The 26,475-nt window shown below is 51.4% G+C and overlaps 1 protein-coding gene across 7 annotated transcripts in view; it reads left to right on the plus strand.

The window, feature by feature from the left end:
• LOC146757762 (uncharacterized) overlaps positions 1–26,475 on the plus strand; it is a 74,996-nt gene that overhangs the window by 29,997 nt on the left and 18,524 nt on the right. For 2 of the 7 annotated variants that reach the window (XM_085520076.1, XM_085520082.1), the window contains exons 3-7: positions 400–652; positions 1,013–4,446; positions 5,363–5,525; positions 10,422–10,674; positions 11,035–11,596. In XM_085520076.1, coding sequence (XP_085376202.1) covers positions 2,536–3,396 — 861 coding nt within the window. In that variant the 5' untranslated portion in view covers positions 400–652; positions 1,013–2,535 and the 3' untranslated portion in view covers positions 3,397–4,446; positions 5,363–5,525; positions 10,422–10,674; positions 11,035–11,596. Of the gene's footprint in view, positions 1–399; positions 653–1,012; positions 4,447–5,362; positions 5,526–10,421; positions 10,675–11,034; positions 11,597–20,476; positions 20,706–21,065; positions 25,579–26,475 lie in introns of those variants that run through there. The other 5 variants (XM_085520075.1, XM_085520078.1, XM_085520074.1 and 2 more) reach the window with 3 other exon arrangements.

Raw genomic sequence — 26,475 nt, forward strand, 5'->3', positions numbered from 1 at the left:
TTTTGTTGATGGTAGTGTTAAGTTAGTGTTAGTGTTAGTGTTCAGTTTAGTTTTAGTGTTAGGGATAGGTTCCTGTTCGTTTTTTAGAGTTAGGCATAGGTTCCTGTTTGTTCTTTAGGGTTAGGTATAGGTTTTTGTTGTTATTTTAGAGTTAGGTATAGGTTTTTGTTGTTATTTTAGAGTTAGGTATAGGTTTCTGTTGTTATTTTAGAGTTAGGCATAGGTTAGTGTTCGTACTTGCAGTCAGGCATTGGCTGTTACACTCAAGTAAAAGTAACCGCTGCTCCTTGGGTAAGCATGCAGCTGGTTGCTCACCCCGAGCAATGAGTGCGACTGCCCTGACAGTTTGATGACATCTGCGATGAACTGAATTTCCCTCTTGGGACTTTTCCTTTGCAGAACATGGAGGAGCAGAGCGTGAGTGGGCTGAGAAATGGAGCTGGGACTCAGGAGAGCAACACGTGGCTGTGTCCCAGAGCTCCCAAAGTGTGGCCATTGCAAGGTAGGAGTGCCTTACCGAAAGCGTTGTTCAAGCACAGCTCCTGGCACTGTCTGCAACAGATCCGCTCTCTGCGTGCTTTCTTTCAGTCGCTGGTGTTGTGCAGCACAGCCACGGCACGGCCCTCAGTGCGTACGCGAGGAGCGTGAAAAGGTAGGTGGTGAATTTTCATCTTGCTAACGCTAGGATTAGGAATGGTGAGCATTCCTAAAAGAGTGGCCACAAAGGTGTGATCTGCCTCGGGGAGAAGTTGATTCTCGCCTCTTCAGCTTTTCCCTTCTTTTCTGTCCACCTGTCCTTTCCAGCTCCTCCTCCCCTCAGCTGCAAGTGGGGCAGTGCTCGAGTGTGAGGACTCTTCCTTGGCATGCGGTAACAGACAATGCAGATGTGACTTTTGTGTCCTTCCTTGTTCTTGGGTTCGTAGCCCAGGGATATCTTGCGAGCAGCTCTCTAAGTCAGACTGTGCTGGCAGCGTGCGTGAGTGAAATAGTGCCTCTTTTTTCCCTCTTGCAGCAAGCTTGCCGAGGCAAGGCAAGCGCTACTCAGCTGAGGAAGAAAGCCGAGAAGGAAAGCAGAAAGCAACGATGAGGGCTTGAGCAAGAAGCTACAAAGGACAGCAGAACCACCTGCAACGCTTCCTCGGAGGTGGCACCAAGAGCTGCTGACTCAACAGCCCAGTTTACTGGCACAGCCGTGCTTTCCCTGTCATGGACGGTGGAGATGATGGAAGTGAACTGGACAGGAAGGACTTGTGCTGCGTTAGAAGCAATGAGGGCTTCACATAGGCAGGACTTGGTGTATGGCAAGAGCTGGAGACGCTGCGTTCCTTCAGGGTGTGTCTCTTGAGGTCCAGGCCTGGTGTAGGGTTAGGTTGAAATAGGGCTGGCTGGGACTGGAGAGGGAGGAGGTGACGTAGCCCCGGGGTTTGGCTTCTCCTTGGGTCTGACTGGAGGCTGAGTGACTGATTGCTAAGCGGCAATCCTGGGCACTGGGGTTTCATTTTGGGGTGTGGGCGGGGCAATAAATAGAAGCCAAATCTTCTTGTACGCAATAAAATTGAAGCGAACTTTCTAAACCTGGTGCTGCCTCTTTCAGTAGCTGGTCAGAACGTCCCTCGCTCGGGCTGGCAATCGCAGGGCGATGAAGCGGTCGGCTTCACGTCTCTCCCTTGACATGGTGCAGTGCAGGTTTTCCCCCGTTTCCTTGTTGGTCTTCCCAACCTGTGGCCTTTCAGCCAACCCGTAAGTGCTGGTGACAGGCTGTGAGCATCTCCTTGCTCTCTGAGGACTGACAGAAAGAAACCAGAGGAGGGGAAGCAGCCCGGCAGGAAGAAGGGTGTCCCGTGCTCAGCCCCTTGAGTTGGCCTCTCTTCCCTGAGGGCTCTTTCAGCTTCTGATGGATGCACCGTGTGTTGCTGTTTGCCCTGGGAAGCCCAGCTGCACGCTGGCAGCCGTGGCCTGTGCATCAGCCTCCCCTTGAGGCCCAAGGAGTTGTTTGTTTTTATGTATTCACTATTGGTGTGGCATTTTGTTGTTTTGTTCTGCTTTGAGATCAAGGGGTAATTTAACACCGTTGGAAGTCATTGGGGTTCAGGAGTAGCACATGTAGAATTTTGATCATGCAGCAAGTTGTGATTTCTACTGTGTTAAAGAACTGGCACACACATATACGCCTGCAGCCGGAGCTTGATTGACTCTCGTCAATACGGCCTTCCAAAGCCCGGCCCTGGGGAGTTGTCCAAAAATTTTCCAACCTTTTGTATTACCTAAGTTTATTTTAAACAGACAAGGAGGAGTAATCTCTTAAAGGCTTTTTTAAAGGCATTGGACCAGGTTTTGATTATCACGTCTCAGGAAGCTTCTGCATTCCACCTAGTGCTAATGTGATACATCAAGAGCAGATGACACAAGAGATTCAGGCCTTGCTGCCAGTCTTTTACGAATCAGAACTTTGTTTCATGTTGCCAGATATTGTGGTTTCCTTTTCAGGGGATTCCTTTGCTGTATAATAAGAAGGCCGAGGGCATCCTGGCCTGCATGGGAAACAGTGTTGCCAGCAGGAGCAGAGAGGTGATTGTCCCCCTGTTGTCAGCACTGATGAGGCCGCAGCTCGAGTGCTGTGTTCAGTTTTGGGCCCCTCAGTGCAAGAAAGACATCGAGGCCCTGGAACGCGTTCAGAGGAGGGCAACAAAGCTGGTGAGGGGTCTGGAGCACAGGCCGTATGAGGAGCGGCTGAGGGAGCTGGGATTGTTCAGCCTGGAGAAGAGGAGGCTCAGGGGAGACCTCATTGCTCTCTCTAACTTCCTGAAGGGAGGCTGTAGTGAGCTGGGGCTCGGCCTCTTCTCTCGTGTCATTAATGATAGGACCAGAGGGAATGGCTTCAAGCTGCGACAGGGGAGATTCAGGCTGGACACTACGAGGTATTACTGCTCAGAAAGGGTGGCCAGGCACTGGAATGGACACAGGGAGGTGGTGAAGGGAAGGGGACGAGGGCGAGGAAGGAAGGAAGGGAAGGGGAAGGTAAAGGAAGGAAAGCGAGAGGAAAGACACGAAATGAGACGTGAATTTTGGGTCCTTTTCCGGCAGCCGCCCCCCCCCAACAGGCCCCAGCCCGGCCTGAGCCACGTGACAGTGCCAGTGCCAGTGACAGGAAGTGCTTCCTGCAGGCGGCGGAGAGCACTTCCGGGCCATGGCGGCATGGCGGCCATGAGCGGGGCCGGGAGGAGCGGGCTCTGTGCTGCGAACGGGGTCGGGCCTCGGTGCGGGGGCACGGAGGGGCTGTCGGGGGAGGAGCTCGCGGCGCTGCCGGCACCCAGAGGCGGCTCCCGGGCGGCTCCACGGTCTCGCTGTGCTGCGGAGTCACCCGGCCGGCCCCAAAAGCCTGGAGGCAGAGCCTGAGCCGGCCCCGGCCCGGATCGTGTGGTGCGGCTCCGGCCGTGCTGGGCTGTGCGGCAGGAAGATGACTTGCGGAATCAAACTCTATAACCCAAAGATGGGTTCTAAAGCAGGTATGTTTATTCCAGCGTTGCGCAGCGCCGGGTGCAAGCGGGAGAGCTCCACCAAACTTGCACACCGTAAGGAGAAAAGTGTGTTACAGATATAGGTTAAGCTAATACGTAATCAATAGTCTCCTCCTCAGTTTGATTACATATTCATTACATTCCCTAGGACCCCGTTCCCCGCGACCCTTGCCGTTGTTTTGGGGTGAAATTCTTCTTCTGTTTTCTTCTTGGTGTTATCTGCTGGTATCGTTCTCCCATGTCAGCATCATCTTGCCCGGGGGTATCTAATCCTTCTTCTTGTCAGAGGTCTCCGGACAATTTCTTCTTATCTTTATTGCCCTCTTCTCTGGTTTTATTTTGACTAAGTGTCTGTAATTCCCCCTATCCCTGCACTTTTAAATGTAAACTATCTGCAGTTACCCTTTGTCTCGGATTCTGTGAAGTTCCCCTTTCCCTTTCTATAGCAGAGTGTTACCTTGCCTCCATTTCAGTCTTTGGGTCCCCAGGGAGGCTCTCCCTGGGGGTGTCCCGATTCGAAGGCAGGATTCAATCCCGCCGCAGCCCGTCCATGGCAGGCAAACGCTTCTCTCCTCTGCTCTTGGGACTCAGCAGTGCCAGGGGTTTCACAGCGCGCGTGTTGCAGTGGCTGGCAGCCTCCGTGTGTTTTTCTATTGCATACAGGATCCCATGGTGGAGCCGCGTTAGAAGCAGACGTTGGTGTCTTGTGGCAGGAGCAAGGGCAGTGGAAGCGCTGCCCAGGGCAGGGCGGTGGTGACTGCCATGAGAGCGGAGGTCTGATGCCATCTGCGAGGGATGGGATTTGCATCCGGTGGCTTTTCCGTTGCAGAATGTCCAGCAGCAGAGCGTGAGTGGCCGTGAAATGAAGCTGGGCCCCAGGAGAGCCGCCTGGAGCTGCGTCACGAGCTTCGTGCATGGCCAGCGCAAGGTAGGTGTGCCTTACTGTAAGCGTGTGCTGAAGCAGTGTTGGTTAAGCATGGCTCACTCCTCTGTCTGCAACAGATGGGCTTTCTGCGCGCTTTATTGCTGTGGCCGTAGAATTCCCTCTTTCTTACCATCTGATCTGTGAAGGCTTTTGTGTGGGAAAGTTTTGAGGAATGAGGGAGTAGAAATTGCTTTAGTCACGAGTCATCTGGAAAGGTTTCACAGAAACGGTGACATTTGAAGAAGGAACGTATTGGCATTGGCAGTTGTGCCAAATACTCACTGGGATGGAGAGGAGGGAGTACCTGCAGAAGACCGTTCTCTTCTGGTTTTGAGGAAGCCGGGCAGAGCTCAGATTGCAGCTTAAGCAATGTTCTTTTGTCACACTCTGTGTCCTGTGTTGCGTTCTCTCCTTTCGATTCCAGTTCTCCTGACAGGTTAGGCTTGAATTCAGCATAATATCTGCTTCTCCCTGGGTTCAGGTTCTTTGGGTCTCCTGCCTGCTTTTCTCCCTTTTCTTAATGGAGAGTGGAGTTTCTACCACAGAGCAAAGTTTCGTGATTGACAGAAACAAATATGGAACATATTAGATGAACACAGCTCTGCATTTTTTTCTTCCTCCGAACAGCAAGGGACTCCTGTGCTCTCATTAATATCATCAGTGAGTAGATGCTGCCTTCTGCTGGAGCCTAAAATGCTTTCTGCAGTTGAGTGGTTGGAAACATAGGGTTTTAACTTAAAATTGTTTGCGCAGGGTGAAGGTTGGGAATACAATTAGAATACAGTTACACAGTGCTCTATCCCCAGCACTTTCCATCATTTTTCTTAACACAGCTTACGGTTCATTTCAAAACAAACTAACAAAGATGAACTTGGGTTAGCGTAGCCTGTTTTAAATGATCCTTCTGTGTCTTTTCCAGGCTGGTAGCAGAATGGAGACTTTCCCGAGGCACTGAGGAACAGACACAAGCTTCTTTTGAAGGCTTCAATGAAATTCTGCCCCAGCAGTATCTGTGGTCTTTTGATGCTAAGGGGCTGGACGTAAAGGATTCTTTGACTATTGCCAGATCCAGGCTGCTACAGGTATGTCACGGTTTAAACTAAAAATCCACCTGCGTCCGTGACAGGGACTGTGGGCCCAGCAGGGGCCCTAGGCCGAAAGGAAAAAAAGTTAATTAGGAAAAGAAAACAGCAGCAACAATCTAAGGAGGCACACTTATTTACTAAATTACTATATCGAAATACAGGATAACACAGTATAATACAATATAATTGAAAATTGAGCTAACGAATCAAGCAAAATAGGAGAGAGAATGAGTCCTGAAACCGAGAGGCCTACTGTAAATCTAGGCGAAACGGTGAAGGCTCCCACACACTCCCCTGAACGCCAGAACTCGAAAGACGTCAGTCTAGCCTGCGACAGAGTTAATATAGTGTCCAGGTCCCGTGACCTCGTGTTGTTCTCTGGGAGATGTAGTCTTCTTCTGTAAGTTGCAGATTCAGTAAAACTATTCATGCTTTATATGATGTTATGATGTGGAATACTGATAGCAAAATTACAAAATTATTAAACCATGACAAGGTAATACTTGCATTTCAGTCAGTGTCTGAAGAGCAAAGTTCATTAAGGCTGGCGGTTCTGTTTTCAGGATGTGTGAGAGAAGCCTTATGTATCAGTTAGTATTTGGTTACTGTGTTGGTCTTCACTTTCTTCTTTGCAACCAATTTACACGTTTCTAACGTTAAGATTCTGCCAGCATAAATTTTTTGGCTAACAGTGTTTTTGTAGTCCTTGACAATGTGATTTGCGTGTGTCTAAAGAGTGAGCAACTAGAAAGCAAGGGAGCAAAGAACCAAATATCAGCGGATGGTCAAATTACTGAGTGGAGCAGGTTTTAGCTGCTTTTGGGTTCTCCAAGTTATACTCTACAGCAAAACATCGTATTTCTAGCACAGAATGGTACGGTTAGGTAAAGACAAAGTACGTTGTTAGTTTGAATGTCTAAATACAAATGTTTTCATGAGTGGTATTTCTCTTTTGTGGCCTCTCCACATTTTCTTTGTGAGCGGATGTTATTATTTGCTATGAAAGTTTGAGAGTTTAATATTAAAAACGAGTGTAGTGTGATTGCAGGTGCTTTTAAGTACAGTAGTATTTCAGTACAATAGTCTTGCTGTAGAAGCAAAGTAGTAGGTTGTAGTTTCAATGATTCCATGTGGGTGCCCAGCCCAAAGTGGGGATTCCCTTATGAAAGGAGGGGGAGGGTGAAGGAGGCCGAGGGCCCTTTTCTCGGGGCCAGCTCTCTGTGCCCTCTTGCTGGCCGGAGAGAAGGGCTGCCCGCTGGACACAGGGAGTGCCTTGTAGCTCCCGTGCCGTGCCCTGCCCTCCAGCCCCCTCCTCATCCTATGCGGAACACCACTCCCAGCAGCACAGGTGCCATTTTGGAATCTTCCCCATGTCACAGCTGTCACCTTGGTTGCTGCGGCTCCACCCGACTCACTCACCTCTGAGAGTGCTGGGCAGGTAGCAGCCATGTCCAGCACGAAGCGAGGGCGAGAGGAATGTAGTGAGGATTTAAGTGGGAGAAGGAGCTGGGGGCCCCAGAACCGAAGAGGAGGAGGGTGCCCGCCATAACCATCAAATGGAGGAGGGGGAAAGGAGCCCGTTTCCATCATGCCTGGACCAGCCCTGTGACCACCACCCATGTGGAGCCGATGGAGGTGGATCCCCCTCCGGAGGAACCGATGGAGGTGGATCCCCCTCCAGAGGAGCCCATGGACGTGGATCCGCCCGCGGCATAGCTGGCCTGGCACCACACCACCGTGGTCATGGTCATGACCGTTGGCATGGTCACAGCTTCACCATCGCTGGTCCAGGCACTCGGCTCCTTTCCTGCTGCGTGGCCCCTGCCCCCAGCATGAGCTGGGTGGCATTATTTAACATCTTCTTCTCCTCCACCTCGTTGCTCCTCCGGTTCTGTGGGCCCCCAGTTCCTTCTTCCCCCTGTTGTAGTTAGGTGTTTGCTCTGTTCTTTGTTTTGATGGTTGTGTTAGGTTAGTGTTAGTGTTCAGTTTAGTTTTAGCGTTAGGGATAGGTTCCTGTTTGTTCTTTAGAGTTAGGCATAGGTTCCTGTTTGTTCTTTAGGGTTAGGTATAGGTTTCTGTTGTTATTTTAGAGTTAGGCATAGGTTAGTGTTCGTACTTACAGTCAGGCATTGGCTGCTACACTCAAGTAAAAGTAACCGCTGCTCCTGGGTAAGCACACAGTGTTGCCATCAGGGCTCAAGCTCAGGCAGCCAGCTGACCGGGGCAGAATTTGTGTTAGACGCTGCTCAGTGACAACACCCAGAACAAAGTAGCAAGGATGTGAAGTGCAGGAGACTACTTGCGCTTAGCACATTCTGTCTGCTGTAACAGCATTACTCAAAGATTTCTAATCAGGCCAAGATCTTTGTGATGCAGCAGTTTGTTCATTACTGCCATCATGGGCGCACAACCCTACTGGCGAGGAATGGAAGGCCCTATATGCTGGCCCGACCCTACCCGCAGGGAGGTGTGCTCCCTCCCCTGGGCACGGGTCAGGGACATTGCTGGGAGACTTCCCAGTCTGATCTGCCCTTCTGTCTACTATCCCCTGCTGATAGTTCAGGCTGGCAGTGAAGAAGTTAGTAAAAAAAGCCTGAAGGCTATCAAAGATGATTTCAGGGGACTGGGGCGGGTAATCGAAGGAACAGGTGTGCGGGTGGTTATTGCATCTGTACTTTCAGTGGCAGGGAGGGATACTGAGTTGGACCTAAAAACCCACCTCTTAAACAAATGGTTAAAGAGTCGGTGCAGGCATAGGAGTCTTGGTGTTTTTCACCATGGGGCAATTTATTTGGCTCCTGGCATGACAGCTACAGACGGAAGCGGCCTGTCTCAAAGGGGTAAGAGGGTTCTAGCTGAGGAACTGTCAGGACCCCACCAAAAACCTGCACCCTGACTTGTAAAATGGTTACACAGATATAGGTACACCTCATACATAGTCAATGATGTAAGGAAGGACACTGGACACACCTTCGTTGGCTCCACAGCCGCAGTCCAACACGGCGGCCAGGCCCGTCGATCCATTCCTTTGCTTGCTGCCAGTTCCCACAGGGAGTCCTCACTCAGACACCTGAAACAACAACGCACACAAACACATCAGGCAAACAACAGACACGCACACAAACACAAAACGCCCTCCTCGGATCCCGCCACTCACCCTTCCTTTGCCAACTTCTCTCGCTCACCTTCAGGGCAGTGCCAGCCCCTTCAACCCGATCACAGAATCACAGAATGACCCGGGTTGGAAGGGACCTCAAGGATCATGAAGCACCAACCCCCGCCTGGCTGCGGGGCTGTGGCAGCCGGTGTGGCTGGGTGCAGCACGTGGGCATGTGGGAGGGCCTGCAGCAGGGATGTGGGGTGTAATCAGAGTGACTGGAATTCCAATTCAGTCAGAGGTCTTAATTGTAGGTAAGGGTTGAATCCGCCGAGGTGCCGCACAAGGAGAGGCGCTGGGTGCGACTATGGAAAGCAGAGCTTGTGTGTCCCAGGAGGCAGGCGTAGTCAGGTCCCCTTTGGAGCCTGCCGTTGTTGGTGCTCAGCTCAGGAGCCCCATCAGGAGCTGCTGCGTGCTGCGTCTGTGTCACGGACTTATCTAGATCAATATGATTGACTGATCAATCTATGATCTCCAGATGATGTTATGATGTGAAATACCAATAGAAAAAAATACAAAACCACAACAGTATGGCAGCCCAAAAAGATTCCCTTGTGGAAGAAGGGGGAGGGTGAAGGAGGGTGAAGGAGGGTGAAGGAGGGTGAAGGAGGCCGAGGGCCCTTTACTTGGGGCCGGCTCGTCTGTGCCCTCTTGCTGGCCAGAGAGAAGGGCTGCCCGCTGGGCACAGGGAGCACCTTGTAGCTCCCGTACCATGCCCTGCCCTCCAGCCCCCTCCTCATCCTATGTGGAACTCCAGTGCCAGCAGTGCGGCCGCCATTTTAGAACCCTCTCCATGTCACCATGGTCACCGTTGCCGCATGCCTCTGACAGTTGTGGCAGTTAACAGCCATGCCTGCTGCAAAGAGGGCGAGGGTTGAAGTTTCTGGTGGGAGGATGGAGCATGGGGCCCTAGGAGTCAGAAGGAGGAGGGGGCCCGCCATGACCATCAGGCAGAGGAGGGGTAAGAGAGCCATTATCCATCATGCCTGGACCAGCCCTGTGACCACCACCCATGTGGAGCCTATGGAGGTGGATCCCCCTCCGGAGGAACCGATGGAGGTGGATCCCCCTCCAGAGGAGCCCATGGACGTGGATCCGCCCGCGGCATAGCTGGCCTGGCACCACACCACCGTGCCAGGCCCCGCGTTGGCATGGTCACAGCTTCACCATCGCTGGTCCAGGCACTCGGCTCCTTTCCTGCTGCGCGGCCCCTGCCCCCAGCATTAGCTGGGTGGCATTATTTAACATCTTCTGCTCCTCCACCTTGTTGCTCCTCTGGTTCTGTGGGCCCCCAGTTCCATCTTCCCCCTGTTAGGTTAGGTGTTTGTTATGTTCTTTTTTGTTGATGGTAGTGTTAAGTTAGTGTTAGTGTTAGTGTTCAGTTTAGTTTTAGTGTTAGGGATAGGTTCCTGTTCGTTTTTTAGAGTTAGGCATAGGTTCCTGTTTGTTCTTTAGGGTTAGGTATAGGTTTTTGTTGTTATTTTAGAGTTAGGTATAGGTTTTTGTTGTTATTTTAGAGTTAGGTATAGGTTTCTGTTGTTATTTTAGAGTTAGGCATAGGTTAGTGTTCGTACTTGCAGTCAGGCATTGGCTGTTACACTCAAGTAAAAGTAACCGCTGCTCCTTGGGTAAGCATGCAGCTGGTTGCTCACCCCGAGCAATGAGTGCGACTGCCCTGACAGTTTGATGACATCTGCGATGAACTGAATTTCCCTCTTGGGACTTTTCCTTTGCAGAACATGGAGGAGCAGAGCGTGAGTGGGCTGAGAAATGGAGCTGGGACTCAGGAGAGCAACACGTGGCTGTGTCCCAGAGCTCCCAAAGTGTGGCCATTGCAAGGTAGGAGTGCCTTACCGAAAGCGTTGTTCAAGCACAGCTCCTGGCACTGTCTGCAACAGATCCGCTCTCTGCGTGCTTTCTTTCAGTCGCTGGTGTTGTGCAGCACAGCCACGGCACGGCCCTCAGTGCGTACGCGAGGAGCGTGAAAAGGTAGGTGGTGAATTTTCATCTTGCTAACGCTAGGATTAGGAATGGTGAGCATTCCTAAAAGAGTGGCCACAAAGGTGTGATCTGCCTCGGGGAGAAGTTGATTCTCGCCTCTTCAGCTTTTCCCTTCTTTTCTGTCCACCTGTCCTTTCCAGCTCCTCCTCCCCTCAGCTGCAAGTGGGGCAGTGCTCGAGTGTGAGGACTCTTCCTTGGCATGCGGTAACAGACAATGCAGATGTGACTTTTGTGTCCTTCCTTGTTCTTGGGTTTGTAGCCCAGGGATATCTTGCGAGCAGCTCTCTAAGTCAGACTGTGCTGGCAGCGTGCGTGAGTGAAATAGTGCCTCTTTTTTCCCTCTTGCAGCAAGCTTGCCGAGGCAAGGCAAGCGCTACTCAGCTGAGGAAGAAAGCCGAGAAGGAAAGCAGAAAGCAACGATGAGGGCTTGAGCAAGAAGCTACAAAGGACAGCAGAACCACCTGCAACGCTTCCTCGGAGGTGGCACCAAGAGCTGCTGACTCAACAGCCCAGTTTACTGGCACAGCCGTGCTTTCCCTGTCATGGACGGTGGAGATGATGGAAGTGAACTGGACAGGAAGGACTTGTGCTGCGTTAGAAGCAATGAGGGCTTCACATAGGCAGGACTTGGTGTATGGCAAGAGCTGGAGACGCTGCGTTCCTTCAGGGTGTGTCTCTTGAGGTCCAGGCCTGGTGTAGGGTTAGGTTGAAATAGGGCTGGCTGGGACTGGAGAGGGAGGAGGTGACGTAGCCCCGGGGTTTGGCTTCTCCTTGGGTCTGACTGGAGGCTGAGTGACTGATTGCTAAGCGGCAATCCTGGGCACTGGGGTTTCATTTTGGGGTGTGGGCGGGGCAATAAATAGAAGCCAAATCTTCTTGTACGCAATAAAATTGAAGCGAACTTTCTAAACCTGGTGCTGCCTCTTTCAGTAGCTGGTCAGAACGTCCCTCGCTCGGGCTGGCAATCGCAGGGCGATGAAGCGGTCGGCTTCACGTCTCTCCCTTGACATGGTGCAGTGCAGGTTTTCCCCCGTTTCCTTGTTGGTCTTCCCAACCTGTGGCCTTTCAGCCAACCCGTAAGTGCTGGTGACAGGCTGTGAGCATCTCCTTGCTCTCTGAGGACTGACAGAAAGAAACCAGAGGAGGGGAAGCAGCCCGGCAGGAAGAAGGGTGTCCCGTGCTCAGCCCCTTGAGTTGGCCTCTCTTCCCTGAGGGCTCTTTCAGCTTCTGATGGATGCACCGTGTGTTGCTGTTTGCCCTGGGAAGCCCAGCTGCACGCTGGCAGCCGTGGCCTGTGCATCAGCCTCCCCTTGAGGTCCAAGGAGTTGTTTGTTTTTATGTATTCACTATTGGTGTGGCATTTTGTTGTTTTGTTCTGCTTTGAGATCAAGGGGTAATTTAACACCGTTGGAAGTCATTGGGGTTCAGGAGTAGCACATGTAGAATTTTGATCATGCAGCAAGTTGTGATTTCTACTGTGTTAAAGAACTGGCACACACATATACGCCTGCAGCCGGAGCTTGATTGACTCTCGTCAATACGGCCTTCCAAAGCCCGGCCCTGGGGAGTTGTCCAAAAATTTTCCAACCTTTTGTATTACCTAAGTTTATTTTAAACAGACAAGGAGGAGTAATCTCTTAAAGGCTTTTTTAAAGGCATTGGACTAGGTTTTGATTATCACGTCTCAGGAAGCTTCTGCATTCCACCTAGTGCTAATGTGATACATCAAGAGCAGATGACACAAGAGATTCAGGCCTTGCTGCCAGTCTTTTACGAATCAGAACTTTGTTTCATGTTGCCAGATATTGTGGTTTCCTTTTCAGGGGATTCCTTTGCTGTATAATAAGAAGGCCGAGGGCATCCTGGCCTGCATGGGAAACAGTGTTGCCAGCAGGAGCAGAGAGGTGATTGTCCCCCTGTTGTCAGCACTGATGAGGCCGCAGCTCGAGTGCTGTGTTCAGTTTTGGGCCCCTCAGTGCAAGAAAGACATCGAGGCCCTGGAACGCGTTCAGAGGAGGGCAACAAAGCTGGTGAGGGGTCTGGAGCACAGGCCGTATGAGGAGCGGCTGAGGGAGCTGGGATTGTTCAGCCTGGAGAAGAGGAGGCTCAGGGGAGACCTCATTGCTCTCTCTAACTTCCTGAAGGGAGGCTGTAGTGAGCTGGGGCTCGGCCTCTTCTCTCGTGTCATTAATGATAGGACCAGAGGGAATGGCTTCAAGCTGCGACAGGGGAGATTCAGGCTGGACACTACGAGGTATTACTGCTCAGAAAGGGTGGCCAGGCACTGGAATGGACACAGGGAGGTGGTGAAGGGAAGGGGACGAGGGCGAGGAAGGAAGGAAGGGAAGGGGAAGGTAAAGGAAGGAAAGCGAGAGGAAAGACACGAAATGAGACGTGAATTTTGGGTCCTTTTCCGGCAGCCGCCCCCCCCCAACAGGCCCCAGCCCGGCCTGAGCCACGTGACAGTGCCAGTGCCAGTGCCAGTGACAGGAAGTGCTTCCTGCAGGCGGCGGAGAGCACTTCCGGGCCATGGCGGCATGGCGGCCATGAGCGGGGCCGGGAGGAGCGGGCTCTGTGCTGCGAACGGGGTCGGGCCTCGGGGCGGGGGCACGGAGGGGCTGTCGGGGGAGGAGCTCGCGGCGCTGCCGGCACCCAGAGGCGGCTCCCGGGCGGCTCCACGGTCTCGCTGTGCTGCGGAGTCACCCGGCCGGCCCCAAAAGCCTGGAGGCAGAGCCTGAGCCGGCCCCGGCCCGGATCGTGTGGTGCGGCTCCGGCCGTGCTGGGCTGTGCGGCAGGAAGATGACTTGCGGAATCAAACTCTATAACCCAAAGATGGGTTCTAAAGCAGGTATGTTTATTCCAGCGTTGCGCAGCGCCGGGTGCAAGCGGGAGAGCTCCACCAAACTTGCACACCGTAAGGAGAAAAGTGTGTTACAGATATAGGTTAAGCTAATACGTAATCAATAGTCTCCTCCTCAGTTTGATTACATATTCATTACATTCCCTAGGACCCCATTCCCCGCGACCCTTGCCGTTGTTTTGGGGTGAAATTCTTCTGTTTTCTTCTTGGTGTTATCTGCTGGTATCGTTCTCCCATGTCAGCATCATCTTGCCCGGGGGTATCTAATCCTTCTTCTTGTCAGAGGTCTCCGGACAATTTCTTCTTATCTTTATTGCCCTCTTCTCTGGTTTTATTTTGACTAAGTGTCTGTAATTCCCCCTATCCCTGCACTTTTAAATGTAAACTATCTGCAGTTACCCTTTGTCTCGGATTCTGTGAAGTTCCCCTTTCCCTTTCTATAGCAGAGTGTTACCTTGCCTCCATTTCAGTCTTTGGGTCCCCAGGGAGGCTCTCCCTGGGGGTGTCCCGATTCGAAGGCAGGATTCAATCCCGCCGCAGCCCGTCCATGGCAGGCAAACGCTTCTCTCCTCTGCTCTTGGGACTCAGCAGTGCCAGGGGTTTCACAGCGCGCGTGTTGCAGTGGCTGGCAGCCTCCGTGTGTTTTTCTATTGCATACAGGATCCCATGGTGGAGCCGCGTTAGAAGCAGACGTTGGTGTCTTGTGGCAGGAGCAAGGGCAGTGGAAGCGCTGCCCAGGGCAGGGCGGTGGTGACTGCCATGAGAGCGGAGGTCTGATGCCATCTGCGAGGGATGGGATTTGCATCCGGTGGCTTTTCCGTTGCAGAATGTCCAGCAGCAGAGCGTGAGTGGCCGTGAAATGAAGCTGGGCCCCAGGAGAGCCGCCTGGAGCTGCGTCACGAGCTTCGTGCGTGGCCAGCGCAAGGTAGGTGTGCCTTACTGTAAGCGTGCGCTGAAGCAGTGTTGGTTAAGCACGGCTCACTCCTCTGTCTGCAACAGATGGGCTTTCTGCGCGCTTTATTGCTGTGGCCGTAGAATTCCCTCTTTCTTACCATCTGATCTGTGAAGGCTTTTGTGTGGGAAGGTTTTGAGGAATGAGGGAGTAGAAATTGCTTTAGTCACAAGTCATCTGGAAAGGTTTCACAGAAACGGTGACATTTGCAGAAGGAACGTATTGGCATTGGCAGTTGTGCCAAATACTCACTGGGATGGAGAGGAGGGAGTACCTGCAGAAGACCGTTCTCTTCTGGTTTTGAGGAAGCCGGGCAGAGCTCAGATTGCAGCTTAAGCAATGTTCTTTTGTCACACTCTGTGTCCTGTGTTGCGTTCTCTCCTTTCGATTCCAGTTCTCCTGACAGGTTAGGCTTGAATTCAGCATAATATCTGCTTCTCCCTGGGTTCAGGTTCTTTGGGTCTCCTGCCTGCTTTTCTCCCTTTTCTTAATGGAGAGTGGAGTTTCTACCACAGAGCAAAGTTTCGTGATTGACAGAAACAAATATGGAACATATTAGATGAACACAGCTCTGCATTTTTTTCTTCCTCCGAACAGCAAGGGACTCCTGTGCTCTCATTAATATCATCAGTGAGTAGATGCTGCCTTCTGCTGGAGCCTAAAATGCTTTCTGCAGTTGAGTGGTTGGAAACATAGGGTTTTAACTTAAAATTGTTTGCGCAGGGTGAAGGTTGGGAATACAATTAGAATACAGTTACACAGTGCTCTATCCCCAGCACTTTCCATCATTTTTCTTAACACAGCTTACGGTTCATTTCAAAACAAACTAACAAAGATGAACTTGGGTTAGCGTAGCCTGTTTTAAATGATCCTTCTGTGTCTTTTCCAGGCTGGTAGCAGAATGGAGACTTTCCCGAGGCACTGAGGAACAGACACAAGCTTTTTTTGAAGGCTTCAATGAAATTCTGCCCCAGCAGTATCTGTGGTCTTTTGATGCTAAGGGGCTGGACGTAAAGGATTCTTTGACTATTGCCAGATCCAGGCTGCTACAGGTATGTCACGGTTTAAACTAAAAATCCACCTGCGTCCGTGACAGGGACTGTGGGCCCAGCAGGGGCCCTAGGCCGAAAGGAAAAAAAGTTAATTAGGAAAAGAAAACAGCAGCAACAATCTAAGGAGGCACACTTATTTACTAAATTACTATATCGAAATACAGGATAACACAGTATAATACAATATAATTGAAAATTGAGCTAACGAATCAAGCAAAATAGGAGAGAGAATGAGTCCCGAAACCGAGAGGCCTACTGTAAATCTAGGCGAAACGGTGAAGGCTCCCACACACTCCCCTGAACGCCAGAACTCGAAAGACGTCAGTCTAGCCTGCGACAGAGTTAATATAGTGTCCAGGTCCCGTGACCTCGTGTTGTTCTCTGGGAGATGTAGTCTTCTTCTGTAAGTTGCAGATTCAGTAAAACTATTCATGCTTTATATGATGTTATGATGTGGAATACTGATAGCAAAATTACAAAATTATTAAACCATGACAAGGTAATACTTGCATTTCAGTCAGTGTCTGAAGAGCAAAGTTCATTAAGGCTGGCGGTTCTGTTTTCAGGATGTGTGAGAGAAGCCTTATGTATCAGTTAGTATTTGGTTACTGTGTTGGTCTTCACTTTCTTCTTTGCAACCAATTTACACGTTTCTAACGTTAAGATTCTGCCAGCATAAATTTTTTGGCTAACAGTGTTTTTGTAGTCCTTGACAATGTGATTTGCGTGTGTCTAAAGAGTGAGCAACTAGAAAGCAAGGGAGCAAAGAACCAAATATCAGCGGATGGTCAAATTACTGAGTGGAGCAGGTTTTAGCTGCTTTTGGGTTCTCCAAGTTATACTCTACAGCAAAACATCGTATTTCTAGCACAGAATGGTACGGTTAGGTAAAGACAAAGTACGTTGTTAGTTTGAATGTCTAAATACAAATGTTTTCATGAGTGGTATTTCTCTTTTGTGGCCTCTCCACATTTTCTTTGTGAGCGGATGTTATTATTTGCTATGAAAGTTTGAGAGTTTAATATTAAAAACGAGTGTAGTGTGATTGCAGGTGCTTTTAAGTACAGTAGTATTTCAGTACAATAGTCTTGCTGTAGAAGCAAAGTAGTAGGTTGTAGTTTCAATGATTCCATGTGGGTGCCCAGCCCAAAGTGGGGATTCCCTTATGAAAGGAGGGGGAGGGTGAAGGAGGCCGAGGGCCCTTTTCTCGGGGCCAGCTCTCTGTGCCCTCTTGCTGGCCGGAGAGAAGGGCTGCCCGCTGGACACAGGGAGTGCCTTGTAGCTCCCGTGCCGTGCCCTGCCCTCCAGCCCCCTCCTCATCCTATGCGGAACACCACTCCCAGCAGCACAGGTGCCATTTTGGAATCTTCCCCATGTCACAGCTGTCACCTTGGTTGCTGCGGCTCCACCCGACTCACTCACCTCTGAGAGTGCTGGGCAGGTAGCAGCCATGTCCAGCACGAAGCGAGGGTGAGAGGAATGTAGTGAGGATTTAAGTGGGAGAAGGAGCTGGGGGCCCCAGAACCGAAGAGGAGGAGGGTGCCCGCCATAACCATCAAATGGAGGAGGGGGAAAGGAGCCCGTTTCCATCATGCCTGGACCAGCCCTGTGACCACCACCCATGTGGAGCCGATGGAGGTGGATCCCCCTCCGGAGGAACCAATGGAGGTGGATCCCCCTCCAGAGGAGCCCATCGATGTGGATCCGCCCGCGGCATAGCTGGCCTGGCACCACACCACCGTGCCAGGCCCCGCGTTGGCATGGTCACAGCTTCACCATCGCTGGTCCAGGCACTCGGCTCCTTTCCTGCTGCGTGGCCCCTGCCCCCAGCATGAGCTGGGTGGCATTATTTAACATCTTCTTCTCCTCCACCTCGTTGCTCCTCCGGTTCTGTGGGCCCCCAGTTCCTTCTTCCCCCTGTTGTAGTTAGGTGTTTGCTCTGTTCTTTGTTTTGATGGTTGTGTTAGGTTAGTGTTAGTGTTCAGTTTAGTTTTAGCGTTAGGGATAGGTTCCTGTTTGTTCTTTAGAGTTAGGCATAGGTTCCTGTTTGTTCTTTAGGGTTAGGTATAGGTTTCTGTTGTTATTTTAGAGTTAGGCATAGGTTAGTGTTCGTACTTACAGTCAGGCATTGGCTGCTACACTCAAGTAAAAGTAACCGCTGCTCCTGGGTAAGCACACAGTGTTGCCATCAGGGCTCAAGCTCAGGCAGCCAGCTGACCGGGGCAGAATTTGTGTTAGACGCTGCTCAGTGACAACACCCAGAACAAAGTAGCAAGGATGTGAAGTGCAGGAGACTACTTGCGCTTAGCACATTCTGTCTGCTGTAACAGCATTACTCAAAGATTTCTAATCAGGCCAAGATCTTTGTGATGCAGCAGTTTGTTCATTACTGCCATCATGGGCGCACAACCCTACTGGCGAGGAATGGAAGGCCCTATATGCTGGCCCGACCCTACCCGCAGGGAGGTGTGCTCCCTCCCCTGGGCACGGGTCAGGGACGTTGCTGGGAGACTTCCCAGTCTGATCTGCCCTTCTGTCTACTATCCCCTGCTGATAGTTCAGGCTGGCAGTGAAGAAGTTAGTAAAAAAAGCCTGAAGGCTATCAAAGATGATTTCAGGGGACTGGGGCGGGTAATCGAAGGAACAGGTGTGCGGGTGGTTATTGCATCTGTACTTTCAGTGGCAGGGAGGGATACTGAGTTGGACCTAAAAACCCACCTCTTAAACAAATGGTTAAAGAGTCGGTGCAGACATAGGAGTCTTGGTGTTTTTCACCATGGGGCAATTTATTTGGCTCCTGGCATGACAGCTACAGACGGAAGCGGCCTGTCTCAAAGGGGTAAGAGGGTTCTAGCTGAGGAACTGTCAGGACCCCACCAAAAACCTGCACCCTGACTTGTAAAATGGTTACACAGATATAGGTACACCTCATACATAGTCAATGATGTAAGGAAGGACACTGGACACACCTTCGTTGGCTCCACAGCCGCAGTCCAACACGGCGGCCAGGCCCGTCGATCCATTCCTTTGCTTGCTGCCAGTTCCCACAGGGAGTCCTCACTCAGACACCTGAAACAACAACGCACACAAACACATCAGGCAAACAACAGACACGCACACAAACACAAAACGCCCTCCTCGGATCCCGCCACTCACCCTTCCTTTGCCAACTTCTCTCGCTCACCTTCAGGGCAGTGCCAGCCCCTTCAACCCGATCACAGAATCACAGAATGACCCGGGTTGGAAGGGACCTCAAGGATCATGAAGCACCAACCCCCGCCTGGCTGCGGAGCTGTGGCAGCCGGTGTGGCTGGGTGCAGCACGTGGGCATGTGGGAGGGCCTGCAGCAGGGATGTGGGGTGTAATCAGAGTGACTGGAATTCCAATTCAGTCAGAGGTCTTAATTGTAGGTAAGGGTTGAATCCGCCGAGGTGCCGCACAAGGAGAGGCGCTGGGTGCGACTATGGAAAGCAGAGCTTGTGTGTCCCAGGAGGCAGGCGTAGTCAGGTCCCCTTTGGAGCCTGCCGTTGTTGGTGCTCAGCTCAGGAGCCCCATCAGGAGCTGCTGCGTGCTGCGTCTGTGTCACGGACTTATCTAGATCAATATGATTGACTGATCAATCTATGATCTCCAGATGATGTTATGATGTGAAATACCAATAGAAAAAAATACAAAACCACAACAGTATGGCAGCCCAAAAAGATTCCCTTGTGGAAGAAGGGGGAGGGTGAAGGAGGGTGAAGGAGGCCGAGGGCCCTTTACTTGGGGCCGGCTCATCTGTGCCCTGTTGCTGGCCAGAGAGAAGGGCTGCCCGCTGGGCACAGGGAGCACCTTGTAGCTCCCGTACCATGCCCTGCCCTCCAGCCCCCTCCTCATCCTATGTGGAACTCCAGTGCCAGCAGTGCGGCCGCCATTTTAGAACCCTCTCCATGTCACCATGGTCACCGTTGCCGCATGCCTCTGACAGTTGTGGCAGTTAACAGCCATGCCTGCTGCAAAGAGGGCGAGGGTTGAAGTTTCTGGTGGGAGGATGGAGCTGGGGGCCCTAGGAGTCAGAAGGAGGAGGGGGCCCGCCATGACCATCAGGCAGAGGAGGGGTAAGAGAGCCATTATCCATCATGCCTGGACCAGCCCTGTGACCACCACCCATGTGGAGCCTATGGAGGTGGATCCCCCTCCGGAGGAACCGATGGAGGTGGATCCCCCTCCGGAGGAACCGATGGAGGTGGATCCCCCTCCAGAGGAGCCCATGGACGTGGATCCGCCCGCGGCATAGCTGGCCTGGCACCACACCACCGTGCCAGGCCCCGCGTTGGCATGGTCACAGCTTCACCATCGCTGGTCCAGGCACTCGGCTCCTTTCCTGCTGCGCGGCCCCTGCCCCCAGCATTAGCTGGGTGGCATTATTTAACATCTTCTGCTCCTCCACCTTGTTGCTCCTCTGGTTCTGTGGGCCCCCAGTTCCATCTTCCCCCTGTTAGGTTAGGTGTTTGTTATGTTCTTTTTTGTTGATGGTAGTGTTAAGTTAGTGTTAGTGTTAGTGTTCAGTTTAGTTTTAGTGTTAGGGATAGGTTCCTGTTCGTTTTTTAGAGTTAGGCATAGGTTCCTGTTTGTTCTTTAGGGTTAGGTATAGGTTTTTGTTGTTATTTTAGAGTTAGGTATAGGTTTTTGTTGTTATTTTAGAGTTAGGTATAGGTTTCTGTTGTTATTTTAGAGTTAGGCATAGGTTAGTGTTCGTACTTGCAGTCAGGCATTGGCTGTTACACTCAAGTAAAAGTAACCGCTGCTCCTTGGGTAAGCATGCAGCTGGTTGCTCACCCCGAGCAATGAGTGCGACTGCCCTGACAGTTTGATGACATCTGCGATGAACTGAATTTCCCTCTTGGGACTTTTCCTTTGCAGAACATGGAGGAGCAGAGCGTGAGTGGGCTGAGAAATGGAGCTGGGACTCAGGAGAGCAACACGTGGCTGTGTCCCAGAGCTCCCAAAGTGTGGCCATTGCAAGGTAGGAGTGCCTTACCGAAAGCGTTGTTCAAGCACAGCTCCTGGCACTGTCTGCAACAGATCCGCTCTCTGCGTGCTTTCTTTCAGTCGCTGGTGTTGTGCAGCACAGCCACGGCACGGCCCTCAGTGCGTACGCGAGGAGCGTGAAAAGGTAGGTGGTGAATTTTCATCTTGCTAACGCTAGGATTAGGAATGGTGAGCATTCCTAAAAGAGTGGCCACAAAGGTGTGATCTGCCTCGGGGAGAAGTTGATTCTCGCCTCTTCAGCTTTTCCCTTCTTTTCTGTCCACCTGTCCTTTCCAGCTCCTCCTCCCCTCAGCTGCAAGTGGGGCAGTGCTCGAGTGTGAGGACTCTTCCTTGGCATGCGGTAACAGACAATGCAGATGTGACTTTTGTGTCCTTCCTTGTTCTTGGGTTTGTAGCCCAGGGATATCTTGCGAGCAGCTCTCTAAGTCAGACTGTGCTGGCAGCGTGCGTGAGTGAAATAGTGCCTCTTTTTTCCCTCTTGCAGCAAGCTTGCCGAGGCAAGGCAAGCGCTACTCAGCTGAGGAAGAAAGCCGAGAAGGAAAGCAGAAAGCAACGATGAGGGCTTGAGCAAGAAGCTACAAAGGACAGCAGAACCACCTGCAACGCTTCCTCGGAGGTGGCACCAAGAGCTGCTGACTCAACAGCCCAGTTTACTGGCACAGCCGTGCTTTCCCTGTCATGGACGGTGGAGATGATGGAAGTGAACTGGACAGGAAGGACTTGTGCTGCGTTAGAAGCAATGAGGGCTTCACATAGGCAGGACTTGGTGTATGGCAAGAGCTGGAGACGCTGCGTTCCTTCAGGGTGTGTCTCTTGAGGTCCAGGCCTGGTGTAGGGTTAGGTTGAAATAGGGCTGGCTGGGACTGGAGAGGGAGGAGGTGACGTAGCCCCGGGGTTTGGCTTCTCCTTGGGTCTGACTGGAGGCTGAGTGACTGATTGCTAAGCGGCAATCCTGGGCACTGGGGTTTCATTTTGGGGTGTGGGCGGGGCAATAAATAGAAGCCAAATCTTCTTGTACGCAATAAAATTGAAGCGAACTTTCTAAACCTGGTGCTGCCTCTTTCAGTAGCTGGTCAGAACGTCCCTCGCTCGGGCTGGCAATCGCAGGGCGATGAAGCGGTCGGCTTCACGTCTCTCCCTTGACATGGTGCAGTGCAGGTTTTCCCCCGTTTCCTTGTTGGTCTTCCCAACCTGTGGCCTTTCAGCCAACCCGTAAGTGCTGGTGACAGGCTGTGAGCATCTCCTTGCTCTCTGAGGACTGACAGAAAGAAACCAGAGGAGGGGAAGCAGCCCGGCAGGAAGAAGGGTGTCCCGTGCTCAGCCCCTTGAGTTGGCCTCTCTTCCCTGAGGGCTCTTTCAGCTTCTGATGGATGCACCGTGTGTTGCTGTTTGCCCTGGGAAGCCCAGCTGCACGCTGGCAGCCGTGGCCTGTGCATCAGCCTCCCCTTGAGGCCCAAGGAGTTGTTTGTTTTTATGTATTCACTATTGGTGTGGCATTTTGTTGTTTTGTTCTGCTTTGAGATCAAGGGGTAATTTAACACCGTTGGAAGTCATTGGGGTTCAGGAGTAGCACATGTAGAATTTTGATCATGCAGCAAGTTGTGATTTCTACTGTGTTAAAGAACTGGCACACACATATACGCCTGCAGCCGGAGCTTGATTGACTCTCGTCAATACGGCCTTCCAAAGCCCGGCCCTGGGGAGTTGTCCAAAAATTTTCCAACCTTTTGTATTACCTAAGTTTATTTTAAACAGACAAGGAGGAGTAATCTCTTAAAGGCTTTTTTAAAGGCATTGGACCAGGTTTTGATTATCACGTCTCAGGAAGCTTCTGCATTCCACCTAGTGCTAATGTGATACATCAAGAGCAGATGACACAAGAGATTCAGGCCTTGCTGCCAGTCTTTTACGAATCAGAACTTTGTTTCATGTTGCCAGATATTGTGGTTTCCTTTTCAGGGGATTCCTTTGCTGTATAATAAGAAGGCCGAGGGCATCCTGGCCTGCATGGGAAACAGTGTTGCCAGCAGGAGCAGAGAGGTGATTGTCCCCCTGTTGTCAGCACTGATGAGGCCGCAGCTCGAGTGCTGTGTTCAGTTTTGGGCCCCTCAGTGCAAGAAAGACATCGAGGCCCTGGAACGCGTTCAGAGGAGGGCAACAAAGCTGGTGAGGGGTCTGGAGCACAGGCCGTATGAGGAGCGGCTGAGGGAGCTGGGATTGTTCAGCCTGGAGAAGAGGAGGCTCAGGGGAGACCTCATTGCTCTCTCTAACTTCCTGAAGGGAGGCTGTAGTGAGCTGGGGCTCGGCCTCTTCTCTCGTGTCATTAATGATAGGACCAGAGGGAATGGCTTCAAGCTGCGACAGGGGAGATTCAGGCTGGACACTACGAGGTATTACTGCTCAGAAAGGGTGGCCAGGCACTGGAATGGACACAGGGAGGTGGTGAAGGGAAGGGGACGAGGGCGAGGAAGGAAGGAAGGGAAGGGGAAGGTAAAGGAAGGAAAGCGAGAGGAAAGACACGAAATGAGACGTGAATTTTGGGTCCTTTTCCGGCAGCCGCCCCCCCCCAACAGGCCCCAGCCCGGCCTGAGCCACGTGACAGTGCCAGTGCCAGTGACAGGAAGTGCTTCCTGCAGGCGGCGGAGAGCACTTCCGGGCCATGGCGGCATGGCGGCCATGAGCGGGGCCGGGAGGAGCGGGCTCTGTGCTGCGAACGGGGTCGGGCCTCGGGGCGGGGGCACGGAGGGGCTGTCGGGGGAGGAGCTCGCGGCGCTGCCGGCACCCAGAGGCGGCTCCCGGGCGGCTCCACGGTCTCGCTGTGCTGCGGAGTCACCCGGCCGGCCCCAAAAGCCTGGAGGCAGAGCCTGAGCCGGCCCCGGCCCGGATCGTGTGGTGCGGCTCCGGCCGTGCTGGGCTGTGCGGCAGGAAGATGACTTGCGGAATCAAACTCTATAACCCAAAGATGGGTTCTAAAGCAGGTATGTTTATTCCAGCGTTGCGCAGCGCCGGGTGCAAGCGGGAGAGCTCCACCAAACTTGCACACCGTAAGGAGAAAAGTGTGTTACAGATATAGGTTAAGCTAATACGTAATCAATAGTCTCCTCCTCAGTTTGATTACATATTCATTACATTCCCTAGGACCCCGTTCCCCGCGACCCTTGCCGTTGTTTTGGGGTGAAATTCTTCTTCTGTTTTCTTCTTGGTGTTATCTGCTGGTATCGTTCTCCCATGTCAGCATCATCTTGCCCGGGGGTATCTAATCCTTCTTCTTGTCAGAGGTCTCCGGACAATTTCTTCTTATCTTTATTGCCCTCTTCTCTGGTTTTATTTTGACTAAGTGTCTGTAATTCCCCCTATCCCTGCACTTTTAAATGTAAACTATCTGCAGTTACCCTTTGTCTCGGATTCTGTGAAGTTCCCCTTTCCCTTTCTATAGCAGAGTGTTACCTTGCCTCCATTTCAGTCTTTGGGTCCCCAGGGAGGCTCTCCCTGGGGGTGTCCCGATTCGAAGGCAGGATTCAATCCCGCCGCAGCCCGTCCATGGCAGGCAAACGCTTCTCTCCTCTGCTCTTGGGACTCAGCAGTGCCAGGGGTTTCACAGCGCGCGTGTTGCAGTGGCTGGCAGCCTCCGTGTGTTTCTCTATTGCATACAGGATCCCATGGTGGAGCCGCGTCAGAAGCAGACGTTGGTGTCTTGTGGCAGGAGCAAGGGCAGTGGAAGCGCTGCCCAGGGCAGGGCGGTGGTGACTGCCATGAGAGCGGAGGTCTGATGCCATCTGCGAGGGATGGGATTTGCATCCGGTGGCTTTTCCGTTGCAGAATGTCCAGCAGCAGAGCGTGAGTGGCCGTGAAATGAAGCTGGGCCCCAGGAGAGCCGCCTGGAGCTGCGTCACGAGCTTCGTGCGTGGCCAGCGCAAGGTAGGTGTGCCTTACTGTAAGCGTGCGCTGAAGCAGTGTTGGTTAAGCACGGCTCACTCCTCTGTCTGCAACAGATGGGCTTTCTGCGCGCTTTATTGCTGTGGCCGTAGAATTCCCTCTTTCTTACCATCTGATCTGTGAAGGCTTTTGTGTGGGAAGGTTTTGAGGAATGAGGGAGTAGAAATTGCTTTAGTCACGAGTCATCTGGAAAGGTTTCACAGAAACGGTGACATTTGCAGAAGGAACGTATTGGCATTGGCAGTTGTGCCAAATACTCACTGGGATGGAGAGGAGGGAGTACCTGCAGAAGACCATTCTCTTCTGGTTTTGAGGAAGCCGGGCAGAGCTCAGATTGCAGCTTAAGCAATGTTCTTTTGTCACACTCTGTGTCCTGTGTTGCGTTCTCTCCTTTCGATTCCAGTTCTCCTGACAGGTTAGGCTTGAATTCAGCATAATATCTGCTTCTCCCTGGGTTCAGGTTCTTTGGGTCTCCTGCCTGCTTTTCTCCCTTTTCTTAATGGAGAGTGGAGTTTCTACCACAGAGCAAAGTTTTGTGATTGACAGAAACAAATATGGAACATATTAGATGAACACAGCTCTGCATTTTTTTCTTCCTCCGAACAGCAAGGGACTCCTGTGCTCTCATTAATATCATCAGTGAGTAGATGCTGCCTTCTACTGGAGCCTAAAATGCTTTCTGCAGTTGAGTGGTTGGAAACATAGGGTTTTAACTTAAAATTGTTTGCGCAGGGTGAAGGTTGGGAATACAATTAGAATACAGTTACACAGTGCTCTATCCCCAGCACTTTCCATCATTTTTCTTAACACAGCTTACGGTTCATTTCAAAACAAACTAACAAAGATGAACTTGGGTTAGCGTAGCCCGTTTTACATGATCCTTCTGTGTCTTTTCCAGGCTGGTAGCAGAATGGAGACTTTCCCGAGGCACTGAGGAACAGACACAAGCTTCTTTTGAAGGCTTCAATGAAATTCTGCCCCAGCAGTATCTGTGGTCTTTTGATGCTAAGGAGCTGGACGTAAAGGATTCTTTGACTATTGCCAGATCCAGGCTGCTACAGGTATGTCACGGTTTAAACTAAAAATCCACCTGCGTCCGTGACAGGGACTGTGGGCCCAGCAGGGGCCCTAGGCCGAAAGGAAAAAAAGTTAATTAGGAAAAGAAAACAGCAGCAACAATCTAAGGAGGCACACTTATTTACTAAATTACTATATCGAAATACAGGATAACACAGTATAATACAATATAATTGAAAATTGAGCTAACGAATCAAGCAAAATAGGAGAGAGAATGAGTCCCGAAACCGAGAGGCCTACTGTAAATCTAGGCGAAACGGTGAAGGCTCCCACACACTCCCCTGAACGCCAGAACTCGAAAGACGTCAGTCTAGCCTGCGACAGAGTTAATATAGTGTCCAGGTCCCGTGACCTCGTGTTGTTCTCTGGGAGATGTAGTCTTCTTCTGTAAGTTGCAGATTCAGTAAAATTATTCATGCTTTATATGATGTTATGATGTGGAATACTGATAGCAAAATTACAAAATTATTAAACCATGACAAGGTAATACTTGCATTTCAGTCAGTGTCTGAAGAGCAAAGTTCATTAAGGCTGGCGGTTCTGTTTTCAGGATGTGTGAGAGAAGCCTTATGTATCAGTTAGTATTTGGTTACTGTGTTGGTCTTCACTTTCTTCTTTGCAACCAATTTACACGTTTCTAACGTTAAGATTCTGCCAGCATAAATTTTTTGGCTAACAGTGTTTTTGTAGTCCTTGACAATGTGATTTGCATGTGTCTAAAGAGTGAGCAACTAGAAAGCAAGGGAGAAAAGAACCAAATATCAGCGGATGGTCAAATTACTGAGTGGAGCAGGTTTTAGCTGCTTTTGGGTTCTCCAAGTTATACTCTACAGCAAAACATCGTATTTCTAGCACAGAATGGTACGGTTAGGTAAAGACAA

The sequence above is a fragment of the Coturnix japonica genome, chromosome 19, assembly GCF_054131305.1.
Source record: "Coturnix japonica strain WE chromosome 19, WE-NBRP24, whole genome shotgun sequence".
NCBI classification, from domain to species: Eukaryota; Metazoa; Chordata; class Aves; order Galliformes; family Phasianidae; genus Coturnix; species Coturnix japonica.